We start from the raw sequence: 27676 nt of genomic DNA, 5'->3' as shown, positions 1-27676 counted from the left end.
GTCAGACGCATGTCACATGCATGTCACATGCGTCTGACGAAGTGGGTATTCACCCACGAAAGCTTATGCTCCAATACATCTGTTAGTCTTAAAGGTGCCACAGGACCCTCTGTTGCTTTTTACAGATCCAAACTAACACGGCTACCCCTCTGATATTAGTTACAGGTTCAAAAATTCCTAATTTCATCTTCACTCCTAACTTTTTAAATCCATGATTCCACTACCCAGTTACTGACAACTTGCAACTCTAATTTAATTAATTTTCTTCATCCAGAACACAGTGTAACTCTTTCTGAGCAATCCCCAGTTCACTTGGAGAACCACCTTTCAATACCTGATATAAATTCTTATTCAGTAGAAAGTTTTCTCTACCAGAGAACACAAAAACAAGAGAATCTAATTTAAACAGGGTTTGGGTGGCAGTCTTTTTAAAGCCATTCGTTTAGACAGAAACTAATTCTGTTCACAGGTATAACCTCAGAGGTACAGCAATAAAAATACAGAGCACTGTTTAAATACATGCTCTTAGGTATGTTTCTTTATATAATCGTTCCATTAAAATGTACCATATATTGAAGTATTTTCTTGCACTTAAATGCAGTCTCCAAAGTTAAAGTGCATTTAGACAAATTATGCCTCTGACGACAGTACATCAATTACACAAACCTACACGGTACTTATGCACAGTCTGCTGGGCTTTTAGTTGTATTGAAAGTAGTGATGTGTATCTTTTAAATGCTATCAGTCTTCTGATGACAGCTAGCCTGGTGTCAATTGCTAGAAATGTTTAGGTGTCTTTTTCTGGACACTATCATTCATGTCTCCAGAGATAAGATATTTTAAAATTCTTTTTATGTCAGGTGAAAATAGTTGGCACTTATATCCTAGCTCAAAAGCGATATGATAGGAAAAATAAAGAAAGGAAAATGATTCCCCAGAGCTGACTAGAAAATTTCCACAAGCAATATTTATATGAAAAATGAGAAACAATTGTTGATGAACATTTTTAAACCTTTCTTCTATTTTTTGATCAGCTCTAAACAACCCATAAACCTCCACCAGCTACTGCTGGGGTTGCCTCAAAATAGGATACGAGAGGCTGTGATACAGACACCCATTGGCAGTGGATCCCCTGTTCTTTGCAAACAGCTCTCTCGTCAGACTTGACAAACTCACTACACTAAACACATCTTACAGGATATTTATCCATAAGAGTAACATGTAATGTATCTAAGAAAACTCATGACTTTGTCAAGACTCATAATCATTGTGAGACGTAAATATGGACAATATTTATGGAATAACGGATTTGGAATAGAAATTAGTCACCAGGACGTAACGTTTCTTGATGATGAACTATTTAGCAAGAGGGAATTGACACCCCTCCTTAGTCAGTTGGCGAGGTAATGCAAGAGTTGATTGTCTCTCTTGACGCATTCCAGAACAGTCAATGGAAAGCCATCAGAGACAAGGACAAACAATCGAAACCACTTAAAGGTAGAAGAGAAGCTCTATAAGAACGCAGGAGTTTATACTGCCTGTGAATAGAAACAAAGGGTTGTTTCAATATAACAGAATGTAGGGAAAGGCACTCTGGATCCATTCACTGAGAAAACCCCCTGGGGTGCTTTCATTAATATTTGGATCCTGACTCTTGAAAAACAGTCACCTCTGCAACAGACTGAACTTTGGGGAACAGTCTACTTCATTAACTAGGAAACATAACTATTGATAAGTGTAGGCTCAGGTTCATGTTTTATGATTTTGCTGTGTATTATAACCACTTGTTTCCACCACTCTTTCTTGTGTCTAGTTAAATCTTTATTATTTCTTAAATAAACCTTCTTTGGTTTTATTGTAAGTGCTCACAAGTGCTGTATGGTTTATAGGAGCAGTGGTTTCAGGTAAAACTGGTAAATTGGGGTATGCTGCACCTTTGGGTGAAGAGGATCTCGAATTTCTGTGAGTGGCCAGTGTCAGGGGCTAGATATTACAGGGGAAATGATTCCAAGGGATTCAGAGACTAGAGTGAACCTATTATTAATGTGCATGGCGAAGGAAAGGCTGGCATAAGCCCAGAGGAGAGTGTTTGAGTGGCTGAAGGTCTGGCGGTGCCAGGGAGCTGACACCCAGCTACCAGAAGAAAGGCTCCCTTTCGCTGGAGGCAGGCGGGTAACAAGGTGACTCACAGTCCTGGGTACTGTAAGAACTATTGCAGAAGCATAAACTTAAAAAAATCCTACTTTCAGTGAATGGAGTTTCTCCAGTTTATGCTGTTGTAGCTGTGGGCAGAATTTGCCCCAGCATGTTCTGAAATTTTGTGAGTACTCATCTCAGCAAAGTTAAGCCTGTGAATAAGCATTGGCAGGATCTGGGCCATAGTTCTTATAATCTTACCCATTTTATGGTGACAGACTGATACTCTGATCACGCTGGAGACAGTCTTTCAGACACTCTAGTGTTCCTGTCATTTCCTTATTTATAGTCAGGGCTGTCCTTACCCATACGCAAAGTACGCAGCTGCATAGGGCACCAGGAAATTTGGGGCACCAAATTTCCTGGTGCCCTGCACAGCTGCGTGCTGCTCCAGCCCTTGCTCCGCTTCTTCCCCATGGCCTCCGCCCCAGCCCCGCCTCTTCCCGCCCCTGCTCCACCCCAGCCCCGCCCCCACTCCCTCGAGGACTGAAGCAGGGCCGGGCCTGCACTCACCGGTGGCAGAAAGTTCAGCAGCCCGGCCCCAGCTGCGCCGCCGGTGAGCACTGGGGGGTGGTTCCCCACTGTCCCCAAAGCCAGCCCTGCCTCCCCTCCCCGCGAAGGCCTGGGGCCAGCCCCTCCCGTGGAGGCCTGGGCCCCCCTCCTCCCTGCGGGGGGGGGGGTTGCGTAGGGCCCCAGAATAGCTAGGGATGGCCCTGTTTATAGTACTGTATTCTCAGCAAGTTCGCAGATGACACTAAGCTGGGGGGAGAGGTAGATATGCTGGAGGGTAGGGATAGGGTCCAGAGGGACCTAGACAAATTGGAGGATTGGCCCAAAATAAATCTGTTGAGGTTTAACAAGGACAAGTGCAAAGTCCTGCACTTAGGAAGGAAGAATCCTATGCACTGCTACAGACTGGGTACCGACTGGCTAAGCAGCAGTTCTGCAGAAAAGGACCTGGGGATTACAGTGGACGAGAAACTGGATATGAGTCAGCAGTGTGCCCTTGTTGCCAAGAAGGCCAATGGCATATTGAGCTGTATTAGTAGGAGCATTGCCAGCAAATCGAGGAAAGTGATTATTCCCCTCTATTTGGCACTGGTGAGGCCACACCTGGAGTAATGCATCCAGTTTTGGTCTCCCCACTACAGAAGGGATGTGGACAAATTGGAGAGAGTCCAGCGTAGGGCAATGCAAATGATTAGGGGGTTGGGGCACATGACTTACGAGGAGAGGCTGAGGGAACTGTGGTTATTTAGTCTGCAGAAGAGAAGAGTGATGGGGGATTTGATAGCAGCCTTCAACTACCTGAAGGGGGGTTCCAAAGAGGATGGAGCTAGGCTGTTCTCAGTAGTGGCAGATTACAGAACAAGAAGCAATGGTCTTAAGTTGCAATGTGGGAGGTCTAGGTTGGATATTAGGAAATATTATTTCACTAGGAGGGTGGTGAAGCACTGGAATGGGTTGCCTAGGGAGGTGATGGAATCTCCATCCTTAGAGGTTTTTACGGCCTGGCTTGACAAAGACCTGGCTGGGATGATTTAGTTGGTGTTGGTCCTGCTTTGAGCAGGGGATTGGACTAGATGACCTCCTGAGGTCTCTTCCAACCCTAATATTCTAGGGTGAGAACCTATATTGCACCTCTAACAAACACACTACAGGACTTGCACCCAGGGGAAAGGGGCTATGGCATCCAGCTTGGTGTCCTGAGTCTGGGCTGCTCTGAGGCGGCCGAAGACCCTGCCAATAACTTAGAAAGCACTGGGGGCCTGCCTTAATGTGCCAAATGGGCCGGATGGGGAAGGGAGGTATGCTCCATGTTTATTTGCTTGGTTTGCCATTGATGTGTTATGTTATCTTGGTCATTTATTTACCTGTAATTTATATTTCTAAAATGTAATAGTTGAAGCCCATATAAAAGAAAGTCAAAATAAATGATTTATGCAGGTGAGTCAGGCTAGGGTAGAGGTTTAATAACCCTATTCATCAACAGACTCAATCCTCATCCTCCGCGCACCAGAAATAATTTACTTCCCATCATACACCGCGTTTGGTGCCTGATTGATGCCCCATTTTCCTCTTGGCTTAAGCTCCTCTCCTGCAGACAATGTATGCCACTGATTTAGAAACCTAAGTCGTAAGTTTACTAAACTCTTGTTTTTTTCTGCCCATATACCGTATATAACTGTGTCATACTTCACACATCTGGCTGGTCCTTTTGGAATTAAGAGCATTTTAAACCCTATGGCATTGCATAATAAATTGGCATCAGGGAATCCCAATTCACAGTGCCAAAGGGTTACTTTAAAGAATGATTAATCATCCATCTTAGCTTTTCCTAAATAATCTTAACTATATATTATATCCAGGAAACTTTTTACATAACAACATATTGTGGCTGAAACTAAAAATTTAAAAATATATTTACTAAAAGATATCCCAACTGTAATCATTCCAAACTGTCTAATCAATCTCTTCCAAATTCAAATCACAGAGGATCCTTCCATAGGTGGATGTTCTGTGTTACACACAGAAATTCATTATCTTGTTCTGCTGATGCTATTATTTCCAATAAAATGTAATTATGAGATTATTGAGTTTTCTCCTTATTTCTCAAAGTCGTACTACAAACTTTTAGATCCTGAACTGCAATTTCCGAGTCAGTTATAATTGAGTAATTTGGCAGTGCTGTGCATTTAATCAGCTATGTTATATTAACATTTTAAAATTCACATTGATGGAATATGGATTATGTGAGTCAGGACCACACCCAGAATACACTTCATAGTAAATGTATTTATTTTAGGTGTACTGAGTAGAGCATCCAGGGAATTGGGTTACCCAGCCATTGATAGCTGAATGAACCCTAAATTTAATTATCAAAAGGCAACATTGCTCTCACAACAGCTCCTGCTGGTCACCCCTAAATCTAGCTAGATGTATGTCTCACAACAGATGCCAATGGCATATGGAACAAGGAAGGGAAAAACGCTGAAATAAACACAGGAATGGTGAGTGAACAGATTTGATATAAAAATGCTGAAACCTGTCTATTATATGTCTTTGTATGGAATATAATGATTAAGAATAGGATGCAAAAAATGCCTCAAAATTATTTCAGTAGCAACTACATTACTACTCTGCAGTTTCATTAGAAGGAGCTCGGAACTGACTTCCTTTCTGATGCATTAATTTTGGTCTCTACTACATTAAACTTCATTAGGTTCCCCCTTTGGCTAACCGCACCACTTCTGCGAGGCTTAAAAGTCTAGCTTGAAGTATGGAGTTATAATGAAAACAGAGTGGATTTCTTCTCAGTAAAATATCCTATTTCGCAAGCAATTAAATATTGTTTATACTTCTAACTATGTGCAAGCGCTGAGATTGACAAGCTTGATGTTACCTGAATCTTGCAGAAGATGTGTCCCCAGTTAGTTCATGCTACTATAACTGCAATCTATTTATTTAAATTTCCAATCTGTTCTCTCTTCAGGGGGATAATACAGTACCTGGCATAGATGCAACTTCTGAATTTTGCAAATTATATATTTTTTTAAAATGGAAAAGCAGGTGGATTACTTTGCTGTGCTCAGAATAAGACACTACATTTAAAAGGGAGGTAAATAACAGAATAATGTTCATGTCTTATAGATGTTTACGTTCCCTTTCTATAAAATATTTTAAAGCAGATAGTGAGATTTGGTGAGATGCCTTCATTAGATAGTAGGACTGCTTGACTACCTGCAGCAAATAAGACAGACGCAGTATTTTAAAATGGCCTATTTGAAATAAGTGTTTTGTGAAGATGATACTATTAGGTACAGATGAGCTTGAATTAGGAATCTCATGGTGTTCAAAGCTCCACTTTGGAACCTAAATGTCACATGCATACAGATTAAAATGCTTTGTTCCAATGTACCTGTTAGAGCAGCATCCACATAAAGAAAGAAGGTCAACATACTGAGCCTATCTTTAGCTGGGACTTCATTGTTGTGGGCACAAAATTGCACGAAGAGTCATACGCATGCATGAAAATTTGGTCCCAAATATCTATCATCATATCGTTTTATGCAGCAACAATACATCTGATTGGGAGGATTGATGATTAATTATTTATTTATCGTAGCACCTATAACGTGCTGAGATCTCAAAATCTAAAAGATATAGACCAGGGGAAAGAGGTACAACAAACAAGTGGTTGTGGTAGCCACATTTTCATAATACACTATCTGATGACATAATTTTCTGTTGTTCTTGCTAAAATATGTTAGTGTATCCCCAATACCCTCGCATGATGGATTCTGATCTACAGCCACACTCCAATGTAGAAATGCATGATTTCCTTAACTATCTGCCAACTTGTTATCACATTTCAGCAGAGACATGGACTGCTACCTAGGATGTGTGAGTGTGCCTCAGAAAGGGGGTTGAAAATTTCATCAAACCACCTCAGGTCTGGATATTTTATCATTATCTCGGATATATGGATGAGCATACATTCTTCGTCCTCTTGTCTATCAATGTCAGCACTTTGATGCCCATTTCATTCTAGTAATCCTGCCACTGCTTTCACTCTTGTTCAAATCTCAGCTCTTTTCATGTATTGGACCCAGGAAAAAGGGCTACATACATTACACAGCATTCTGACAACCAGATTAAAGTTGGTTTCTTTGTGACAGATATTGCCAACATAGTAAATGCCTTAGCAAAGGCTGTTACTGTGGTATATATGGCTTCTATCCATGTTGGCTCAGACTGTGATCAATGGACTAAAGAAAAAATAAGGATGCAAATGAACTTGTCACCAGAGCAAGAAGTATCTCTGTATACTGCCACTATCAATGTAGAACAGTGCAGGAAAAGTGTAAGCCACCAATATTAGTGTTGTGGCAGCAAATTTGATCCCTGAGCTCAGACTCAGGTTCTCCAGCCACAAGATGTTGGCAATGTGTCAGATGCTAGATGTCGCACTGAGATGCCATGGTAAAAGCTGACCAGATGGATAGATAGACAGATGTGTTGAAGGCAACATAGGCACTTAGAGAGAGGAAACTCTTTGAAATCCCTTCTGATCAAAGCAAGTGCTGGTTAACACCAGGCAATCTGTGGAAATAAAAACGCCCAGCCTTCATCTGCCAGCAGGAAAAGGTTTTGCAGGGAAAAGAAAGTGGGGAGTGGAATTTTCAGAGCTCTGAGGATCTCTAAAAGAAAAACGTTATTCACTGTCTGTCCTAGCATGCAAATAGAGACAGTGATTGATTGAGCTGGATCATAGTGGTCTCTTTACTGGATCTCTCCCTTGGTAGATGCATGAGTTTCTGCATAATTTAAACTTTAATTTTAAAAATATTTTTTCTAGCTCTTATGTTTATTCCAAAGGGATCTAATTCCAAATATGAACTGATATAAATAGGAACTGGAAATGAAGGTCAAACAACCCCCCCTCTCATACCTCTGCTTTTGTGGAACCATCTGGGTGCCTGCCCCTTTTCATCAAAATAGGCTAACTCTACAGCCTAAAGATGTCACTTTTATTATCAGGATTGTTAACTACTTCACTGCTTATCAGTTTAGTAGAATCACCCAGTAACTCTAGTGACATGACAGGATCTTGGGATTATAAACTGTGGACACAGTTTGAGTAGAGTAGTGCCACTTTTGCCCCTCAAAATAGGACACAAGGTGGGATATGTCCATCACACAGGCATTAGTAGATGCCATGGAGGAGCAAGCACAGAAAACCAAAGTGTAGATTCAGCAGCCCTGACTCAAGTCATGCCTGAAGTCCAAAAGCCTGAATTTGATTTGCACTAGTGCCTCTTAACATTGCCACAGCAATGTTAAGGGACTTTGAAGTGGGAGTAAATTACACTGAGTTTATGCCCCCTTTGCACTGTTAGAGTCATGTAAATGGGAGGGTACTGCAGAGAACAATCCAACCCTGTATCTTTGAACATGGAACAGTTTACTCTTTCAGATGCTATAGGAGCAGATAAACCAAAGGACAAACACTTAGTAGTGACAGGACTAGACTAAAAATCTGGATATTGTCTTTGCAAGAGTGCATAATGGTAATGGCAAAGTGTTTGCAGCTGTTCTGAACTTCTTATAGCAAGGCAGAGAGCCCCTGATTTTCAACAAAGACCCATACAAGCAAAAAAGAATTGATTACACTGGTCTACAATTTTTGAGAAGTCGTCTGCTTCAGAGATAAAATGTGCTATTTATTATGTATTTTGATGTGCTGAATTCAAATATACAATTAAAACAACTGATTGGCTACTGTTTCTAAGATATTTAAGTTTTTACATTTTATGTCTATGTATATTGTGTAGATAGTAGAGTTTTAATCATAAATTGTAAACCTAGGTCTTTTCATGCGTTTATGGTTGCTTTACATGATAATATTTCACCTGTCCTGTTTATGTAACACTTTAAAAATCAGCAAAAGGGTTATATAAATAAAATTTATTATGAAACAAAAGGCAAAAAACTATTATGTACATAGTTTAGTCCTATTCAGTGTCTACTCGGCGCTTCTTGGCTTGTCTCTTGTATTCATTAAATGGAGCATCTCTTGTCACTGTCCAGCAACAGTCTGCAAGCATTGATGGGCTCCATTTGCCCTGATAGCGTTTCTCCATTGTTGCAATGTCCTGGTGAAATGGCTCGCCATGCTTGTCGCTCACTGCTCCGCAGTTCGGTGGAAAAAAATCTAGATGAGAGTGCAAAAAATGTATCTTTAGTGACATGTTGCAACCAAGGCTTTTGCATGCCTTGAGGAGGTTTTCCACCAACAACCTGTAGTTGTCTGCCTTGTTGTTTCCGAGAAAATTTATTGCCACTAACTGGAAGGCTTTCCATGCCGTCCTTTCCTTGCCACGCAGTGCATAGTCAAATGCATCATCTCGAAGAAGTTCACGAATCTGAGGACCAACAAAGACACCTTCCTTTATCTTAGCTTCACTTTACCTTGGAAATTTTCCACGGAGGTACTTGAAAGCTGCTTGTGTTTGTCAATGGCCTTGACAAAGTTCTTCATCAGACCCAGCTTGATGTGTAAGGGTGGTAACGAAATCTTCCTTGATTCAACAAGTGGTGGATGCTGAACACTTTTCCTCCCAGGCTCCAATGACTGTCGGAGTGGCCAATCTTTCTTGATGTAGTGGGAATCTCTTGCACGACTATCCCATTCGCAGAGAAAACAGCAGTACTTTGTGTATCCAGTCTGCAGACCAAGCAAGAGAGCAACAACCTTCAAATAGCCACAAAGCTGCCACTGATGTTGGTCATAGTTTATGCACCTCAAAAGTTGTTTCATGTTGTCATAGGTTTCCTTCAGATGGACTGCATGACCAACTGGAATTGATGGCAAAACATTGCCATTATGCAGTAAAACAGCTTTAAGACTCGTCTTCGATGAATCAATGAACAGTCTCCACTCATCTGGATCGTGAACGATGTTGAGAGCTGCCATCACACCATCGATGTTGTTGCAGGCGACAAGATCACCTTCCATGAAGAAGAATGGGACAAGATCTTTTTGACGGTCACGGAACATGGAAACCCTAACATCACCTGCCAGGAGATTCCACTGCTGTAGTCTGGAGCCCAACAGCTCTGCCTTACTCTTGGGTAGTTCCAAATCCCTGACAAGGTCATTCAGTTCACCTTGTGTTATGAGGTGTGGTTCAGAGGAGGAGGATGGGAGAAAATGTGGGTCCTGTGACATTGATGGTTCAGGACCAGAAGTTTCATCCTCTTCCTCTTCCTCGTCTGATCAAGTGAGAATGATTCTGGTGCATCAGGAACCGGCAGTCCTTCTCCGTGGGGTACTGGGCGTATAGCTGATGGAATGTTTGGATAATGCACAGTCCACTTTTTCTTCTTTGACACACCTTTCCCAACTGGAGGCACCATGCAGAAGTAACAATTGCTGGTATTTTCTGTTGGCTCTCTCCAAATCATTGGCACTGCAAAAGGCATAGATTTCCTTTTCCTGTTCAACCACTGGCGAAGATTTGTTGCACAAGTGTTGCAGCATATGTGTGGGGCCCACCTCTTGTCCCGATCTCCAATTTTGCAGCCAAAATAAAGGTGATAGGCTTTCTTAACCATAGTGGTTATACTGCGCTTTTGTGATGCAAAAGTCACTTCACCACAAACATAGCAGAAGTTATCTGCACTGTTCACACAAGTACGAGGCATCTCTGCTCACTTTGGCTAAACAGAAATGTGTCCCTTTGCAAAATCAAACACTGACAAATAAGAGAGCACGACACTGTATGATTTCTAGAGCTGATATAGGGCAATTTGTTCAGCAGAGTGATGTAAGCTTCGTTATGATTGCATCATCCATGACTTCTAGGAATAACATGATGTAATTCATATCATGTATGACGCAATACCAGCTTCAGATTGCATCATTCATTGTTTCGCCTAAAAAGCAAGTACTGTCCAAACCCAGTCATAGATTTATTCATAGATCCAGTCAAAGATGTATTTTAGTCATTTCTGGTTTAAATTGAGATCCCTTCCCTTTATAACTCACTTATCCTCCGCCATTCCCAAGTCAAGGGTCGTATATACTGACCCAGTAGCATATCTTGAAAACTAGAGCCAATCAACAATTTTAAGCATCATTTTCGTTCTCAGTGACCCAGAATTAGTAAAGTTTGACTACATTTATTTCAGAAGCATTTTGGCTGTAGAGCAGTGTTACAGCAGCAGTCTTTGAAATCTCATCATAGCACTAGCTAAACAGATAGGGCAAGCATCTTGCAATGAAGGTAGCTTAAATCTTAAAGTGGTGAAAGGGTGCTGGTGAAACTAGTGGTTGTATCTGAAAACAGCTCAAATACTCTCTTCTTGATAAACAAAAACAAGGGACTCAAAGAGAATCTCTTAGTCATACTCTGAAGGGCACCTTGAGCATTTCTAGGAATACTTTTTCACCTACTGGTCTCTTAAATGGCAATTCTGGCCTCTATTGAAAATGTAGCAAACAAATATTTTGAATACCCTGCATGCCTGCCAAGTAGCATTGCAACAGAAAGTTGTTTTATAGGAGAAAAATGGATTTTTCAGTTACACTAGTTATGTTAAGAAGTAAAAGGGATATCAATTCTCATGTTCCAGAGCATAAACTGATCACAAGCTGGGGACAGGAAGAAATATCCCCTCATGGTATAGTAATACACAATTATGTGCATTATGAGGTTTTATGCTTTTTCTCAGAAGCATCTGGCATTGACCACTGTCAGAAACAGGATAGTAGATGAGATGGACCATTGGTCTGTTCCATATGGCAATTCTGATGTTTTAAATGTTTTGCACAGTGGGAGATGAGGTTGCTCCTCCCATTGCAGGCTAGACCCTTAACATGAGCAGCAGCAATTTGTTCTTTATGAGAACATACTTGCCATTGCAAAATTATAATCTCTAATCTCGGGCCTAGAAAAAGGCAGCATTGCTAGAAGAAAGAAAGAAAGAAAGAAAGAAAGAAAGAAAGAAAGAAAGAAAGAAAGAAAAAACATTTTTATGTATATATTTGCATTTTTTTAAATATTAGGTCCATTAAAAAAATTCTACTCATATTCCTTAGGATGGCCAAGAGTCATAAATGACTATGTGCTACGGGTAGAGAGGTCTCGGAGGGAGGTGGGGGGTGGGCGGGGGGAGGAGAAGAGACTGCTTAAAAAGAGTTGAGTCCTTTAGATCTCAGAGCCTTTTTCTGTTTTGGCAGAGGAAGACCAGGCATGATAATATCTAGTTTTAAGCATAATGAGCATGGGTTGAAATGTGCAATTTTGGTCCACTGGTTTTGCCTGCAGTTTTCTCTCAGGAATGTGGGCATCAGATGATCGGGATCAGGCTTGCCGGTCCATACTGCAAGACCATATACATTGTCTATATGGCTAATAAAGTTTCAAACAACCATGACTGAATAAAGGATGAGGCCTCTGACTGAAACCTGTTTGGCTGACTCTACAAAGCCTGTGCTGGCACAGTTGTCTCCAACTGGGTATTCAGTTCAGCATAAAACAAAGGAGAGTCAGGAAGTAGCGTTGCCATCATATTTGCACCTGACCTTAAATGTAGGTGGTCTATCATTCCAAAACTAATTCTAGTTGACTGTCTCTCTTTTGCATGTGAGTTCCAGGATGGGATTAAGAGGGGACTTGTACAAAAAACCCCATTGCTCCACCAACCATGATGATCTGATTGAGCTGACTGCGACCCCTGGTAGTGAAAGAGTCACTGACAGGGACTGATGTCTATGCAGATAATTCTTTTGGGTTAGGTCAAGATGTCATAGGGGAATTCTCTTTGTTTTTCTTTAATCAGCCATTTTCAGTCCACTGCTGGATGAAGGCCTACCCCACTAAGATCCACTTTACCAGGGAAGTATCCTGGTTGATTTCTGATAACTCTTGCATCTGGCCAACTTCTGGACCTTGTGTTCAAGCAAGGCTTCAAGACCGGGGTGTATGTGTATGTGGAAGTGGCACCCTTGTCATAGACTGACCGTTGCCCCTTCTGATCTGTTTTAACTGTCCAAGTTCAGTGGCTAATGGAACTAATATACTTCAAGATGGCACAGAGACAGAATACTATTTAGCCAAACAGCTCTCTTTATCACCTTGCCTGATAGGATTTTACAATGAACTTTTGTCTTCAGCCAATCATACAGTAGCTTTTATACCCTCTTACCAGACTTTTTCCTCAGTGGTCAATGGTACACCAAAAAAACCGCAACACATGAAACGAGTGGGAAGATGTTTGGAATAATGGAGGCAGAGTTTTTATGCCAAGTCTGGCAGAGCACAATGATTTGTTGATGTCTTATGCTGTGGTTGTGCATAAGACAAGGAAAGATTTTTGCAACCTCCATTATAGAATCTACAAATATGTAAGCAGCAAAACTAGCCTGGGCTGTGTGTGGACGGCCTGGTGAATCCGGGTTGTCTCCACTCAGTTATCAAGTCAGATTTTCTTTGTTGTCAGGAATTTCCATGGGTACTTTGATGATAGAAAAATGCTTGGATCCAGACCAAACGGTCTGCCTCTGTGGTTGCAGAGCAGTATCTGAGGGTGGGGGCTTGGGGAATGGGAGGTGGGGGAGGGAGATGTCAAATTTCTTTGCTTGAATTTTAGCCAGTATTGTTCAGTGAGGCTCTGGAGCTGCTGCAGCAGTTGTAAACCTTGTGTGATGAAGGTTAGTGTAGAAGCACTGGGTTTATTATTGATGGTGTCAGTGCCATGCTTTGGGAGGGCATGGTAACAGCTGTCCTTACGAAAGCAATTGTGAGATCTCTGCTCAACAGTCCATCTTTCACGGAGGACAATCTTCCCTAACAACAGACTCATTTTGAATTTCCCTTTTTGGGGAAAAATTGTTAAGACTATTGTGGCAAAGCAAATCTGGTAACATCCTGAGCCTACGATTTCTTTGGTCCCAGTTAACCTTGATTCCAGCCTGGATACCATACGGAAACTGCAGTAGTTATGTTGGTCTGGCTCAGCTCTTGGATCTGGACGAAGATCAAGCATCCAGGCTGATTTTAGTTCTGCCAGCTGCTTTCAATACCATACATAGATTGTGAGGCTCTGGTGATGCGTCTATGGTCTCTAGCAGGGATAGATGATGTTTCTCTTGTGTTGCTCCATTCCTCTGTTTTTAAGTCGTCACAGGGTAGTACTAGCCAATGTATTATTTGTCCCAGGGGCTCTCTCTCATGTGGGGTACCACAGCATTCTATTCCTCTGCCCTCTTGTGTACGGTGTCTATGAGTCCTTGGGAAGGATTAGTGAGCGAGCATGGACATCAATATCTTCAGTATAATGATGAAACCCAACTCTGTGTGTTTACTTCAGCTGACCCAGGTGGAGCAGTTTGATACTTGTTCAGCAGAGGAGAGGTCCTGCAAGGACATGGAAGGAGGAGAGGCTTGTGAGCTCTCCTCCTTCCCCACCCACACTTGTGCAGGCCACACACCATCTAGCCCACAGGTTGTCATGCTTAACAATGCTGTTGGAACCTTACCATTTACATTGCCTGACTTTGTTTTGTGTGTGTGATTTTTAACCATGCCACCTATCATTGTGATTTCCTAGTTATCTGCATTTAATTCCAGACATGAACTAGATTTGTATCCATGATCCACCTGTGATACAGATCTGTGTGGCTAGCACTATGCTCCCAGAGACAGTAGGGTGTGTCTCTGCAATACTCTCCAAAGATGCAGGAGCACACTCTGTGCTATTCTTATCCTGCTTTCCAAATGTGTGTTTCATAGTTAGCACAGTATGCCAGTGTGTTGACAGCAAGATATTCCAAGTCTAATCTGAATAGTTACAATGGAAGAAGACAGTGGCAAGAATCATATTTTCTTGTGAGCTGGCACGCTGCAGAGGTAACATTTTTGGCCTCTGCTCTGGGGAAAGGATGCCAAGCCCAGTTGCTAGAAGCCTAATGGAAAACAAACCAAGAGGTGAGAGGAGCCATTTGCTTTAAAATGTTTATATCTTTACCATGATTCACATGTTAACTAATTATTATGGGTCCAAATCTTCAAGTCTGACCTTGACTAGTACTTACTCAGCACATGTACAAACAAACAAACAAAAAACCCTACAAAAATAAAAATCAAACAACTACACAGCACACACTATTCTTCCCCTGGGGAGAGGATGTAAGAATGAACTACATGTGACAGATATTAGTCACAGCACTTAATTAACTACTGAAAGGCACTCAGTGATGAGAGCAGTCTAAGAACTCACACAGAACAGTATACTCACGTAAGTAGTTCAGTAGTTGAATTCAGCGTAAGCCCAGTACTACTCAACATGAGTAAGAGCTGTAGAATTGGTCCCTACATGTGAACAATGTATGTAAGAAATTGTGGCATTAAGAGTGCCTTCTCCAAGATGGATGATTACGGTATGTCACATGAAAGACCCCCCTTACCCAAGGTGGATCTCATATGCTTAGGTTGGATTCCCTGCTCATGTACTATATACCTTGATGTAAAAAAGCAGAAAAAAACCATTCCAAAGACTTCTGAATGTTTAAATTAAATTGGTAAAATAAAAATGCCAGAGGGACACACACTGAAAAGTATGTACATATTATAATGGTGGCAACACCAGCAGCAGAGGGATGAAGGAAGAGGGCAAATAAAAGAGCATATTAGAGAGAAATCAGCAGCACTATTATGATGGGATTTGCTTTATCAGTGTTCTTACATCTGGGTGGCTTCTGCTCTTAGAATATAATACAGTAGGAAAAAATGTCCATTACCTTTCAATTTTTCAGCCAGCAAAGTAGCTTCGTGTTCAGAATAATGCATTATTGCTGGAGGAGAGGGAGGTCGTAGTCTGTCTTCTTCCATTTTGCGCCTATGACGTTCTTCTCTGGCCAGCATTCTTTGTTTGCATTCCCATTCATAAAAGTCATCTCTTGCCTGAGCAAAATCAACATGAAGGCGACCTGAATCCTTTTTGTCTGTGCTAGATCCTAATCTCATGCGGTAACCTGAAAGCAACAAGCAGAACTGTTGCAGTTTTTATTTAATTATACATTTTAGGCAGTGGGGGAAAAAAATCAAAAGTTCATTTGCTTTTATCTAGCCACCTTGATCTCCTAACAACCGTCTCATATCAAACTTTTCATTGTCATTTACATATACATCCAACCTTCTATATTTCTAAAGCATACATCACCACAGTAGCTGAGCTGATGGGATAGACTCACCCAGCGAAATTTGGATCCAGGTTTAGAACACCCTCAAACTTTGGGGTATTCCAGTTTGAGGTTCCAAACCTTTATAAGCACAGAGGTCATTTGCAAAACTGCGCAGCTAGACTGGGTTTGGATTTTGAACCCCCCCAACCCTGGGAGTGTTTGGATCAGGCATAGTTCTGGTTCAGAAGATTTGGACAAAAGATTGAAAGCCTTGAAAATCCCTGCCAGAGATAAATGAGCAAATTGTGTTATAGAAATTGCCAGCCCCAGGGATAATGCATCACACTCTGCATTGAAGCTGGACCTCAGGTTTTGACCTTTCATAGTCACAAACACAATATGCTAACAGCATGGGAGCAGATATAAATAGATGATCAAATTCAGTCTAAGAAGAACTGCATTTATACTCAATATTTTGTCTGAAAATGATGGTAATAGAGTACACTGGTTTATCAGAAGAAGCAATCTTGTTGTAGACAATGTATAAAAAGTGCTTGTTATGTCCCTTCAGTAAGGTCTTATGTATTCATAGGTGGGTCAATGCTGCACCTGCTAAAACTAACAGATTGTAAGCTCTTTAATATAGTGGCCATGCACAATGGGGCCCTGATTTTCATTGGAACCTCTGGCTAAACGAAGAAAGGTAATCCACTGGGACAACACTGCACAACAGCTTAAGCTGAGCTGTTAGGATAGGTCCTATTTTGCTAAGAATCCTTGGGATAGTGTACAGATGCCTATTGGTGACAATGGGCAAAGGGTTCACTGCTCTTTATAAAGCAGCTCCTGTCTCAGCCCTGACAAACTCACTACCCCTAACACATCACTTTCATGGTATCAATATATGAAGGGTTGCATAGGAGGTCTCTATTGAAAGCTTTGCATGGTGTCAAGTATCAGTGGGTAGCCGTGTTAGTCTGTATCCATAAAAACAACAAGGAGTCCGATGGCACCTTAAAGACTAACAGAGTTATTTGGGCATAAGCTTTCGTGGGTAAAAAACCTGAAGAAATGAGGTTTTTTACCCACGAAAGCTTATGCCCAAATAAATCTGTTAGTCTTTAAGGTGCCACCGGACTCCTTGTTGTTATTGAAAGCTTGTAACTTATCAATACTTGTGATCATTGTGAGAGATGTGTGTATGGGTAATATTTATGGAATAATATGACTGTACTAAAATTTTTGCCCTTAAGGTCTTGGAGTGAAAGTGAGTCACCAGGGGATCTTATGTCCTGGGGTAATGGCCCATTCAAGGTGGCTGGGGAGTTGTCACCTCTCCCTGGCTGGCCAATTATGTAATGTATTGTTCATCTTGCCCCATCTCAGAAAATTCATGGAAAACCATCAAAGACAACTTGAAGGTAAAAAGGAACATTGCGTGCCATGTTCCCGCTCCTGCCCCTCCCTCCCGGAGTGGCCAAACAGCTGTTTGGTGGCAGCTGGGTGGGAAGCGCTGGGAGGTAGGGGAGGAGCGGGGACGCGGCGTGCTCAGGGGAGGAGGTGGGGAAGGAGTCAGCGCCTCCCACAGAGCCACCCACAGAGTCAGCGCCTATGATTTAGGGTAAAACTGGTAAACTGGGCCACATTGCTCCTGTGGGGGCAGAGGATCTGGGATTTCTGTGAGCAGCCAGTGGCAGGGGCTGGATAAAACAAGGGGACTCAGGAAATGGGCTGCACTTCTCAGGTCTGGTATAGCCCAGAGGGGAATGCTCGAGAGGCTGAAAAGCAGGTAGTGTTATGGAGCTAACACCCAGGGCTGGTCTTCACTACCCGCCCGGATCGGCGGGTAGAAATCGATCTCTCGGGGATCGATATATCGCGTCTCGTCGGGACGCGATAATCGATCCCCAAATCGACGCGCGTACTCCACCAGCCCAGGTAGGAGTAAGCGCCGTCCTCACAGTGGGGTAAGTCGGATCAGATATGTCGAATTCAGCTACGCTATTCCCGTAGCTGAATTTGCGTATCTGAAATCAATCCCCCCGGAGTGTAGACGTAGCCCCAGTCACCACAGGCAAGATTCCCTCTGGCTAAAGGTAGGAGGTAACAAGATGACTCAAAGCCCTGGATACCCCGAGAACCATCACAATCCTTTCTCAAGTTATACATTACTGACTGAAAGAAAATCTTAAAATAATCCTCCTAGTTCTTAACCAGTGCTTCAGGGGAAATTTTAGCGAGTGCAGAAAGCTGTAAACAGTGCATACAATCACAGGAGACACTGAAAAATAGGTAGAATCCACCACTTTGCAGAAGGATTGCACAAATCCCACTATGCCCACCCTTGTAATAGCCCTGCTCATGAGGGTACGAGGGGAACAGCCCAATAGGGGCCTCTGGATCCTTTGCATGCTGGGTAGCTGAACTCCACGCTGGCTCTGGTAAGGCTGTCCCTAAAGTAAGTCACTCTATTAATCTGTCTCGATGCATTTATGAAGACCCAATGACTGGGGACTCCTGTGTACGGCGCATGAAAAGGCAGAAGCTGTTTTTCCTCCCATAAACTTGAACCGCAGCCACTGCCTGCCTGTGCCTTGAGCAGGTTTGATCCTGTCCCTCCTGGATACCACAGGGTTCCAACGCAGCCTTTGGGCTTTGTAAGGGGAAGGGCAAACCTGGGCTTTGAACGGCGAGGGGTGAATGCTGTGACACACTGAGTGCACTTCTAACTTAGGGCTATAATACGTTCTATCTGATTGTTGTTAAGGGGGTTATTGTATAGATTAAAAAGGGTTAGTTAAAACAGAGGTTGACTGCACATATGCAGAAAAGGGGACAATGGCTTCAGATACTTAAGAGACAATGAAGGTGATATTTGCTTTGAAGTTTTACCTCTAACACCAAGTCTAGATTGGCAAAAGGGGAGAGGGGTTCCAGCTTGCAACCACAGGAAACCTGGAACAAAGAACAGCCCACAAGGACAGGGCAGAGAGAGACTGTTGGAGAACAAACTGACACCCAGAGCCCAGAGATTAGGAGACTGGGGTAAGATAGGCCTGCCTAAGCATTTAGGAAAGATAAACATGTACAGATTGTTACTGTTTTAAACTCTTCTCCTATACTTTTCCATTTTCCCACAGTTAAGATTAAACAATACTTTAGTTTAAGAAAGCCATTTGGTGTCACTGTATTCTCCACTGGCCACAAGATATCGAATGGAAGAACCACAGGTACTCGAACCCACTCAGACCTGTTGGGGGTAAGGACTCCCTGGCTGCTGTAACCAAGGACCTGATCTGCGAGTGGGAGAATGGTGTGAGTTCACTCCAGGGAGGTAGAGGTCTGAGGCCTTCTACCAGTGGGTGGTGCACTCAGAGAGGCATAAGAAGAGGTCTGTGGTGCAGCTAGCTCTGTAACCATGACAAATGTCAGACAAATCAATTGACTCCCAGCATGTATTTCTCAACTAACTAATTTTGTAAACCCAAAGAACCTTATTAGTCATGTCTGAGGGACACTGCCGAAGTACCCAGGGTCATGAGCCTAAAATTAGATTTCCCAGCTGTGTTGTGTTTTTCACTCTGTATGACCTTGTGAATGCACCCCCTCTGCTCTACTTGTCTCCTCTGTTGTTATGAGCAGATAGGGTATTGAAATGTGTAAGAGTCTTGCTCTTGGAGCCTTTCAGAGAGTAAGATTCTTACATATGTCCAAACTCTGCCCATTCACAATGACAAAGGAGCGAAGTGGGAGGGCTGGTATAAAGGTGGTTTCACCCTAATCCAACGAAAACCTGGAGTGTGCGATTGGGAAGCTGAATTTTATCAGAGCAGCCCTGTCTTTTGGGAGCAGATAGAGAGAAAGGTGTAGAGAGGAAGGTGCAGTTTGAGCACAGCACAGGGAGCCAGGAATATCTGCGTTTCACTCCTAGATTTGGTGTCCTTCACAAGAGAATTTTCAAAAGACCTCTTTAGGGCGGCCAGTTTTGAGTGCATCCATGAATGACTGAAAATCAGATTGACTGTTCGGCCACTCTGGCTGCACTGGCCAACCAGCCTAAGGGTTTTCGTGAGCATCCATGTCATAATGTCAAAACTAGTCCCACTGTTTCAAAATATCACAGCAGCCCTCTTTAGGCACAGTCAATCTAGGCACTTCAGCAGTCCTTAAATGGACTATTGGGACAGTACAATGGCCTCAGCACTACCTGGATTGATATAAACTCAGATAGGTGTGTGGCTGGCATGACCATACACTGGGTGGTGTGTGTGTGTGTCTGTCAGACTCTGCTTTGTTTACAGAGCCCCCTGCAAGTCAGTCAGCAGCATGGCAGCGGTGAGTTGTAGAGAAGTCTGAACGCCTGCTATCTTCCATTATTTTATGCTCTTAACAGTGTTCAAAGGTATTTGAACAGATAATAGCACCCCCCACACCCTTTTCAGACCTCCTCCTGGAAGAGCAATGAATTTCACTCACACAACATCTTCCCACCTAGGTGCTTGGAACAGCAGCTAGCATTAACTGCATGCAGGATGTGTCATTTTAAATCTCTGTTTCTCACACACAAACAGAGGAAGGAATTTTGGTCACTCACCAGGAGCCTAACTTTAAAAGAGCAGCACCAGGAAAAATCAATTACTATGCTGTAAAAATAAAAACCAGCCTTTCCATGTTCCACATCTAGTATATGCTCCAAGACTTACCTTTTGTGATTGGGTGTAACTGAACAGGGAGCTGACCAGTGAATGCCCTGAATACAGGGAGAGACACACCTAGACTCGGACGTCCAAAAGAGAGGGCCTAGGGGCATGAGCATTGAGTGGGGGCTTAAAAATGACATTATACATTGCCTGGATACTCAGCACTGGGCAGAAACTGGGACACCTTAGCAGATATAAATCATATTCAAGGTTTTGCCCATAATCTTGAAAGTTCTCCACAGGGCCGGGCACTGGCAACCTAAGATATTGTCCCGCTCTTTGTATCCATGACTGCTTAGAGTTTCACGAGCTATGGAACTATCCCAGTCATGAGGGTGAAACATATGAGGGCAGGAAGCAGAACTTTCTCATCAGCTGGTCATGGCTATTTGGAATTCACTTCCATAACAGATCAGAATGGCAGCGAACTGCACAACCTTCAGAGCAGAATGTACGCGTCTCCAGCTTAGCAGTACTGCAATCAAAACCCAACATAATGCCTCCTCCCAACCCCCCAAACATCCATTTGGAGTTAGAAGGGAAAGAACTAGCCATTAGACTGCTTAATGGATTTTATAATTGCATAAGGTACTATGGAACTAAGCATGGGATAAATACCTAGATAGATTAGATTAGATTGGATAGACAGATAAAACCGATTAGACAGACTAACTCATCATTATCAAAGGCATGGTTTTCCCTCATATAACAAGTATAGTGAAGTTATAATAAATTATACCTTCTATTTGTAGGTCTCTTTTGTATATTATAGGCTTGGGAAATTGCTTTAACTGTATGTTTTTCTTCTACCATTTCCAAATGCATTATGTTTCAAAACACTATAAAGATCAGTTAGAAAAACACAGTCATTCAGTACAATTAAAACCTGCCTCTAGTGCATGATCTGTGTTCTCTGCAGTGCTGGAAAACAGTCAAGGCCCTGAGTTTACTGCAGAATTCCATGGAAATCAGGGCTGACAGCACAAGTTAGCTGATTATGGCAGCAATGCTCACCTGTTTCTTTTTCTGTATCCCTCACTCCCAACCCACTGTCCCTTCTTTAGTGTGGCTGGAGACACTAGGTAAAAAGTCTCCGCCAGAGGAACAAAAGGAACGAAGAAAGAGGAAGATAAGGAGAGAGAAAAATATGGAGATAGGGAGGAAAGGAAAACAGAAGAAAGCAGAGGTGGGAGAGTAAAGAGGAGAGTGCAAGCAGCAGTGAAAAGGAAGAGTGAAGAAAGAGGGAGGGGGAAGGATGGAATGAAGAATGAAGGGGAGAGTCAGGAAGGAGAAAGTCATGGGAGCTTGGAAATAAACCTGCACAGAATGAGGAGGAAGGGGAGCAGAAAGGGAGTTTAACTTCCACCGCTGCTCTCTTTCCTGATTGTCCCCTAACTTTAGTATATTATCAGAAAGAAACTGGCAAAATTGGAAGTAATACATTGCATAGATAATAATCAGCAGACCTCATGTTTCAGCATTTAAGGCAATCTCTGACTATTAGGGGTCAGAAGGAAACTTTCTTTGGGGTCAAGTTATCTCATATCTGCCTCCTCAGGATTCCTGTAACCATCCTCTGAAGGATCTGGTGTCAGTCACTGTCAGAGACAGGATACTGAACTAGCTGGACTTTGATTCTGATCTAGCTTTTAAAATGTCCTTAAAAAATGATTTCACCTCCCCGAGCTCCAAAGACAGGGAATTGAAAATAATAATAAATAAATAATAATAATAATAATAATACTTTTTTTTAAAAGAAAGAGTGGCTGCCTCTTTGTAAATGAGGTTTTTCCATGTCACAATTTAACATTCACCCAAGTTTAAAGGCATGAAACTTGATTTTTGTTTTAAAAAATGGTAGTTGGTTGAGATCTTAAGGGACATCCCCAACACTATACTAGGTCAGATTTTCTCATGAGGAGTAGTACTTTATTGAACAGATATTCCCATCAAAGTCAATGGGACTTTTTGTGGAGAAAGGTCTTACTCTGTATGTGTATGGGTATCAGAATCAGACCTATAATGTGCTTATGAAGGTAGAATCCTTTCAGGCCACACTGCAGAATGCATAAAAATATGCCAGTGAAACTTCCAGAGCTTGTCACAGAAACTGGCACTGAAGTATTGCAGCAATCCTGGCCCAGGGCCCTCCACTCCCCCCCTCCCCACCCCAACGAATGAATAAAAACCATATAAACCTGCATAAAACCGAAAATAATTGTCAGGGATGGTGGGAAATTGCTCCGGGGTAGGTAAAATTCACAGAATCACACACTAATCTTGGTGAGCACAGGAAAATGTGGAATTACACCATTGCCATTCCTAGCCAAAGCTGCTGAGCTCAAGCAACACTCGCTCAGATAAAGGCTAAGAAAATAAGCACACATTAGCATCATAAAATACAAATGAGAAGCACAGAAAATCCATTAAAGAATGTGAAGTACCAGAAAGGTAAATGGCTTTATCAACCATGAACTCCTCTGCAAAACGAATGTGACAAAAATTCTTCTTGCTTTTCCGAATGGCTGTAATATCTCCACACTGCTCAAAGACTTCCTGAATAATTTCCTCAGTAGCATTTTCTGGTAAACCGCCAACAAACACAGTCTTACACCCAGGAGGTCTCTCTCTCGTGGAAGGTGGTGGAAGATCTACGTAAAAACATAAATCACACTGGAACACAAGGCTTTGTCTTTTTAACCATTCATCCCAATCATCCCAATAATCAATTTTATGCACTAAAAATTATTCTGAATAGCAATTTATTTGGGAGGGGGTTGGGGTCAGGGACAATTAAATATTTTAGGGACTGGCCAAAACTGGATCCCTGAATTGGCACTATTTCCAATTTTGATTGATGGTTTCAGAGTCAAATCCTTGCCATTATGATTTGCTGTCCAGGTCAGATCCAGAACCCAAAGGGGTCTATTTTCCTACTTGGATTCAATTGAAATCCAACAAGAAAAGTCTGTGATATTTTGGATGAGAGGAACCTTAGTGCTGACATGACCTCAGACACAAACCCTAAACTCTAGTATAAATCTGAGCTGGGTCTGAACTCAGCCACCCTGGCTCGTCATCTCTAATTTTTTACACAACACCAACTCAAATCGATGGGTGATGAAAATCAGGCCACATTTGTTTAGGTGCCTGCATATGGACACGGGAGCCTAACTTCAGGCACTCAGGTTTGAAGATGTTACCCAGTCTTAGCATAATTTCATTTCTCTTTTGTAATACAGAAGCATAGCAAACAGCAAAACAGAGTGGGAAACACGATGAAATGACAACATGATGAAAACCCTCTGCCGGTTATCTACTTTGTCTTGTTGCCAGATAATAGAACAGAGGCTAGAGCAAGGGAAGGATAACCTAACAGCACACAGAATACTCATTTGGCTGTGAAACACCACAGGATGAAGTGACTTTAAAAAAAAAATTATCATTTACATTTAAATGAGCAAACTTAAATTTTTGGAGGCTATATAAAAGATAGAGTGTACATTGTCATAATGTTTCACCTCGTTTATATGTAGATTACTAGAGCACTTTTCTGGGGGGGAAAAACAGTTACAAGCCAACATTGATTAATATGAATTAGTTATTTGGCACTTAAATACAGTGAGTGAGGTTAGTCTTTTAATTGTTTTTGAAACCCAGTCTGTTTGCTTAAACAATGGGCTAGGTACAGTACAAACACAGAGCAAAATTCTGTTTGCCTCGCTTTCTTTTTTTCCCATGGTGCTGGTGAAAGGCACCAACTGATGACCCTAGGAACTGAAGTCCTTTGATTTAGTCACAAGATTCTGCCTTGCTCAGTGGGAAGAGTCCATCTTTCATTTGCACAGCCCATGCAAGATTCCAGTCCCTGCACTCAAGGGAGCATAGGGACTGCTTCCCAGGGCAAATATGGTGCTTTAAAAGGGCAGGGAGATGGAGCTGTAGATTTGCCCTCTCTACATGTCAAGCCCCAGATTTGGCCACCAGCCTGGGGTGACTATGCCGTATGCCGTGACATTCCTTCTGTGCCCTGGGGAGTTCCCAAGTGTTCTCTGCGGGCAGCTCAGCTCATCACCACTTACTACAGCCAGTGGGCACTTTGCAAAGTCTACCCCAGAAGAGGTACACAGTGGATGACCGTTGTGTAAGCTTCCCAGTATCTCCTTACCAACCCACCTTCCCCACAACTCAGAGGGAACCCCTCTAGGGGGTGAGGCAATAGGTGAGTCTTCATGCTCATTCTCACTGAAGTCTCTCTTCTCAGACTGGTTTCAGAGTAGCAGCCGTGTTAGTCTGTATCCGCAAAAAGAACAGGAGTACTTGTGGCACCTTAGAGACTAACAAATTTATTAGAGCATAAGCTTTCGTGGGCTACAACCCACTTGTAGCCCACGAAAGCTTATGCTCTAATAAATTTGTTAGTCTCTAAGGTGCCACAAGTACTCCTGTTCTTCTCAGACTGTCAACAATGGTGCCTCATCTGTGTGCTGTTTTTGTGATGTGGACACCTGATCATGGGAACTAGACTAAGAGAACCACACAGTTCATAAGGGCCAGTGAATAACCATCAAACAGTGACAATTTTCCATCGCTACTGACTTGTGCTGGATTTGAATGAGTGACATAGAAATGAAAAAGAAATACAGAGGGGAATGGCTTATTAAAACTAAGTGAGACTTCCAGTCTCCTTCAGCTTTGTTAGATTAATCCACTTTCTTTTCTTATACAATGTATTCCTATGTTTGCCCTTGTATTTGTAAAGATGAATGAACATGTTCTAATATTCTACCACACTGCATACACGCAACACTTACACACAATTTGGTTGGAAACATTTTAGTTACCAGCCCATATCCAAAAATTATTAACTTTATTAAATCAGTTCTATTTCTTGCATACATGCCACTGTGGTTCCTTTTGTATTTATAAAGAAAATGTGCTCAAATACTGTTTGGCACCTAAAAACATTTTATGCAAAATATAAAGAAAACAAGATTGACAAGCATTCTTTCATCAGATCCACTTACTTGGGTTTGGAGGGAAGAGTGTACAGCTTTTGCAGTGAATTATTTCTTTGACTACAGGCACATCTGTTGGTGGTGGCGGCGGTACTAACCCCATGCCTGGTATCATCGGGTTAATTGGAGTTATTCCAGTCATCATGCTGAGGCTTGGATCAAAGCCTGGCACACAGATTGAATCTGTAAATACATCACATAAAACCTTGGCTTATAAATCTTGAAACTACTTCTTGTTTCCATTTTCCTGCACAAACCGTTTTGCTCTAGGCTTTTTTTCTAGGTATCACTGGATAAAAAAAGGAAAAAGAAAAAAAAAAAGGCTGCATTTCAGCCATCCAGCCCACTGAAAACAAATTAAAACTATGCATAAAGGAGGAAATGTTATATCATTTAAAATATTAATATGACTGAGTGCAACACAGCACATTAACGTGTAAAACCATGCACCATGAAGCTCTGTTATTATCTAGAATGCAATTTTCTGTTTTATAATGCCAGTGTGATGTTTACACTGCCTTCTGACCCAGAATGTGGGAAGAATATCATTTAACACTGATATGCCCTCTATATCTAATTGTCAGTTTTAACAAAACTTAGTCTTCTCACATAAGAGACCTTGATTTATGAACACCATGGAAAAAGCTCCACTTCTAAGTGTGTTTTATATAAGTCTGGCCTGACAAAAATTCCAAATGTTTTTTTCTTGGAAACTAAAGTTGGTACTGCACCTAATAAGGTCTTGTTTGAAGCTGAGAATTAACTTATTCTCAAGCTGGTATTTAGCTGGTTTAGTAAATTCTCTTAAACACACCTATTATTAAATACATATTTATAGTTCCCTTAAGTAAATTCAAATGAAATGCATATTTGGTTTTCATACACCCTTCATACATCTCTTTGCCAAACATTACATACATATTGTTTAAATCTGAAATTTAGTTGGATTTTATAGCACCAAACCTGTGGCATCCTGAATTAGAATAAGCAGATGTTTTAGATGAACACGAAGTCAATTTTTTAAATTCTCATTTGTTAGAAACGTGTTTTTTGGTTTCTTGAGGCACAATAAATAAAATATTTTGAGAGAGCGATCTCTTTGTTGGCACAACACTGCTGCTATTTGATGTCATCAATCATTTAAAAGAAAAGTGAGTTACTTGGGTTGTCCACAGGTTTTCTGCAGAGCTTACTGGATAGCAATTGCGAAGTATTTAATGATGCATGCAAAGTCAGGAGTTAGTTCAGCAGCTTGGGAGTGTGCTTTGGACAAAGAGAGAAACTGTCTTTTTTTGAGAGCACAAATTGGCAAACTTGAACTACACCTTGTTATGAGGCAGCATGATGATTGGTCCACGCATAGACCCAAGAACCTGGAAATCCTCAATTGTAATCCTCGGTCCGGCACTGATATGCTGTGTGGCCCTGGGCAAGTGTACTAACTGCTCTGCAGCTATAAAGCAAGTATAATAACACTTCCCTACCTGCAAAGATTAACTCAAGTGTGTTTAGCACTTTGTAGGTGTAAAGCACACTGCAAAGTGCTAAATATGATCTCTGTATTATTATTTGCTGAAATACCAGTAATCCTCTTTTACCAAATTTACATAACAAAAAACCAAAGGTCAAAATGCTCTGGCTGAGAACTGCTATGCCAGTAGAAATACTCTCTAGTTCCGCTGCACACTCCCGATTGCCCCAACACTGACTATGTTCTGCTTTCAAGCCATTCTGTTTTATAGCAAGCGCACAGCAAGCAAGAATTTGCTTTAGGCTTATTGAAGACTAGTATTAATGAAAGCACATGATATTACATTACTTTTTTCTAATAAGTGGGCTTATGAAAAAGGATTTGCTCTGGGTGTGAATTTTTTCCCTTTTTCTTTCTTTTTTTTTTTAATATAGAGGCATGTACATTGCTTCCAGATTATGCTTTGAAACTCCACAGCTGCCATTTATTTCATGGGAGGCAGTGGCTGCCATATTAAACATTCATGTTTCGGGAGTGCTGTGAGATAAACGCAGAGGTGAAAGGACGGGATGCAATTCACACGAATCCTTAGGCGATTCTA

General features: G+C 41.8%; 1 protein-coding gene across 2 annotated transcripts in view; it reads right to left on the bottom strand.

Annotated features, from left to right (window-relative positions):
* Positions 1-27676, bottom strand: part of LOC113405086 (ecto-NOX disulfide-thiol exchanger 1) — a 487391-nt gene that overhangs the window by 119691 nt on the left and 340024 nt on the right. For both annotated transcript variants that reach the window (XM_026654602.1, XM_026654624.1), the window contains 3 exons: positions 25614-25787; positions 23031-23237; positions 15503-15736 (listed from right to left, as the gene is read on the bottom strand). In XM_026654602.1, the coding sequence (XP_026510387.1) occupies positions 15503-15736; positions 23031-23237; positions 25614-25787 (615 nt within the window). The remainder of the gene's footprint in view (positions 1-15502; positions 15737-23030; positions 23238-25613; positions 25788-27676) is intronic.

Source organism: Terrapene carolina, unplaced genomic scaffold, assembly GCF_002925995.2.
Source record: "Terrapene carolina triunguis isolate 2854851 unplaced genomic scaffold, T_m_triunguis-2.0 Scaffold18, whole genome shotgun sequence".
NCBI classification, from domain to species: Eukaryota; Metazoa; Chordata; order Testudines; family Emydidae; genus Terrapene; species Terrapene triunguis.
This window is presented reverse-complemented; position numbering and strand designations above follow the sequence as displayed.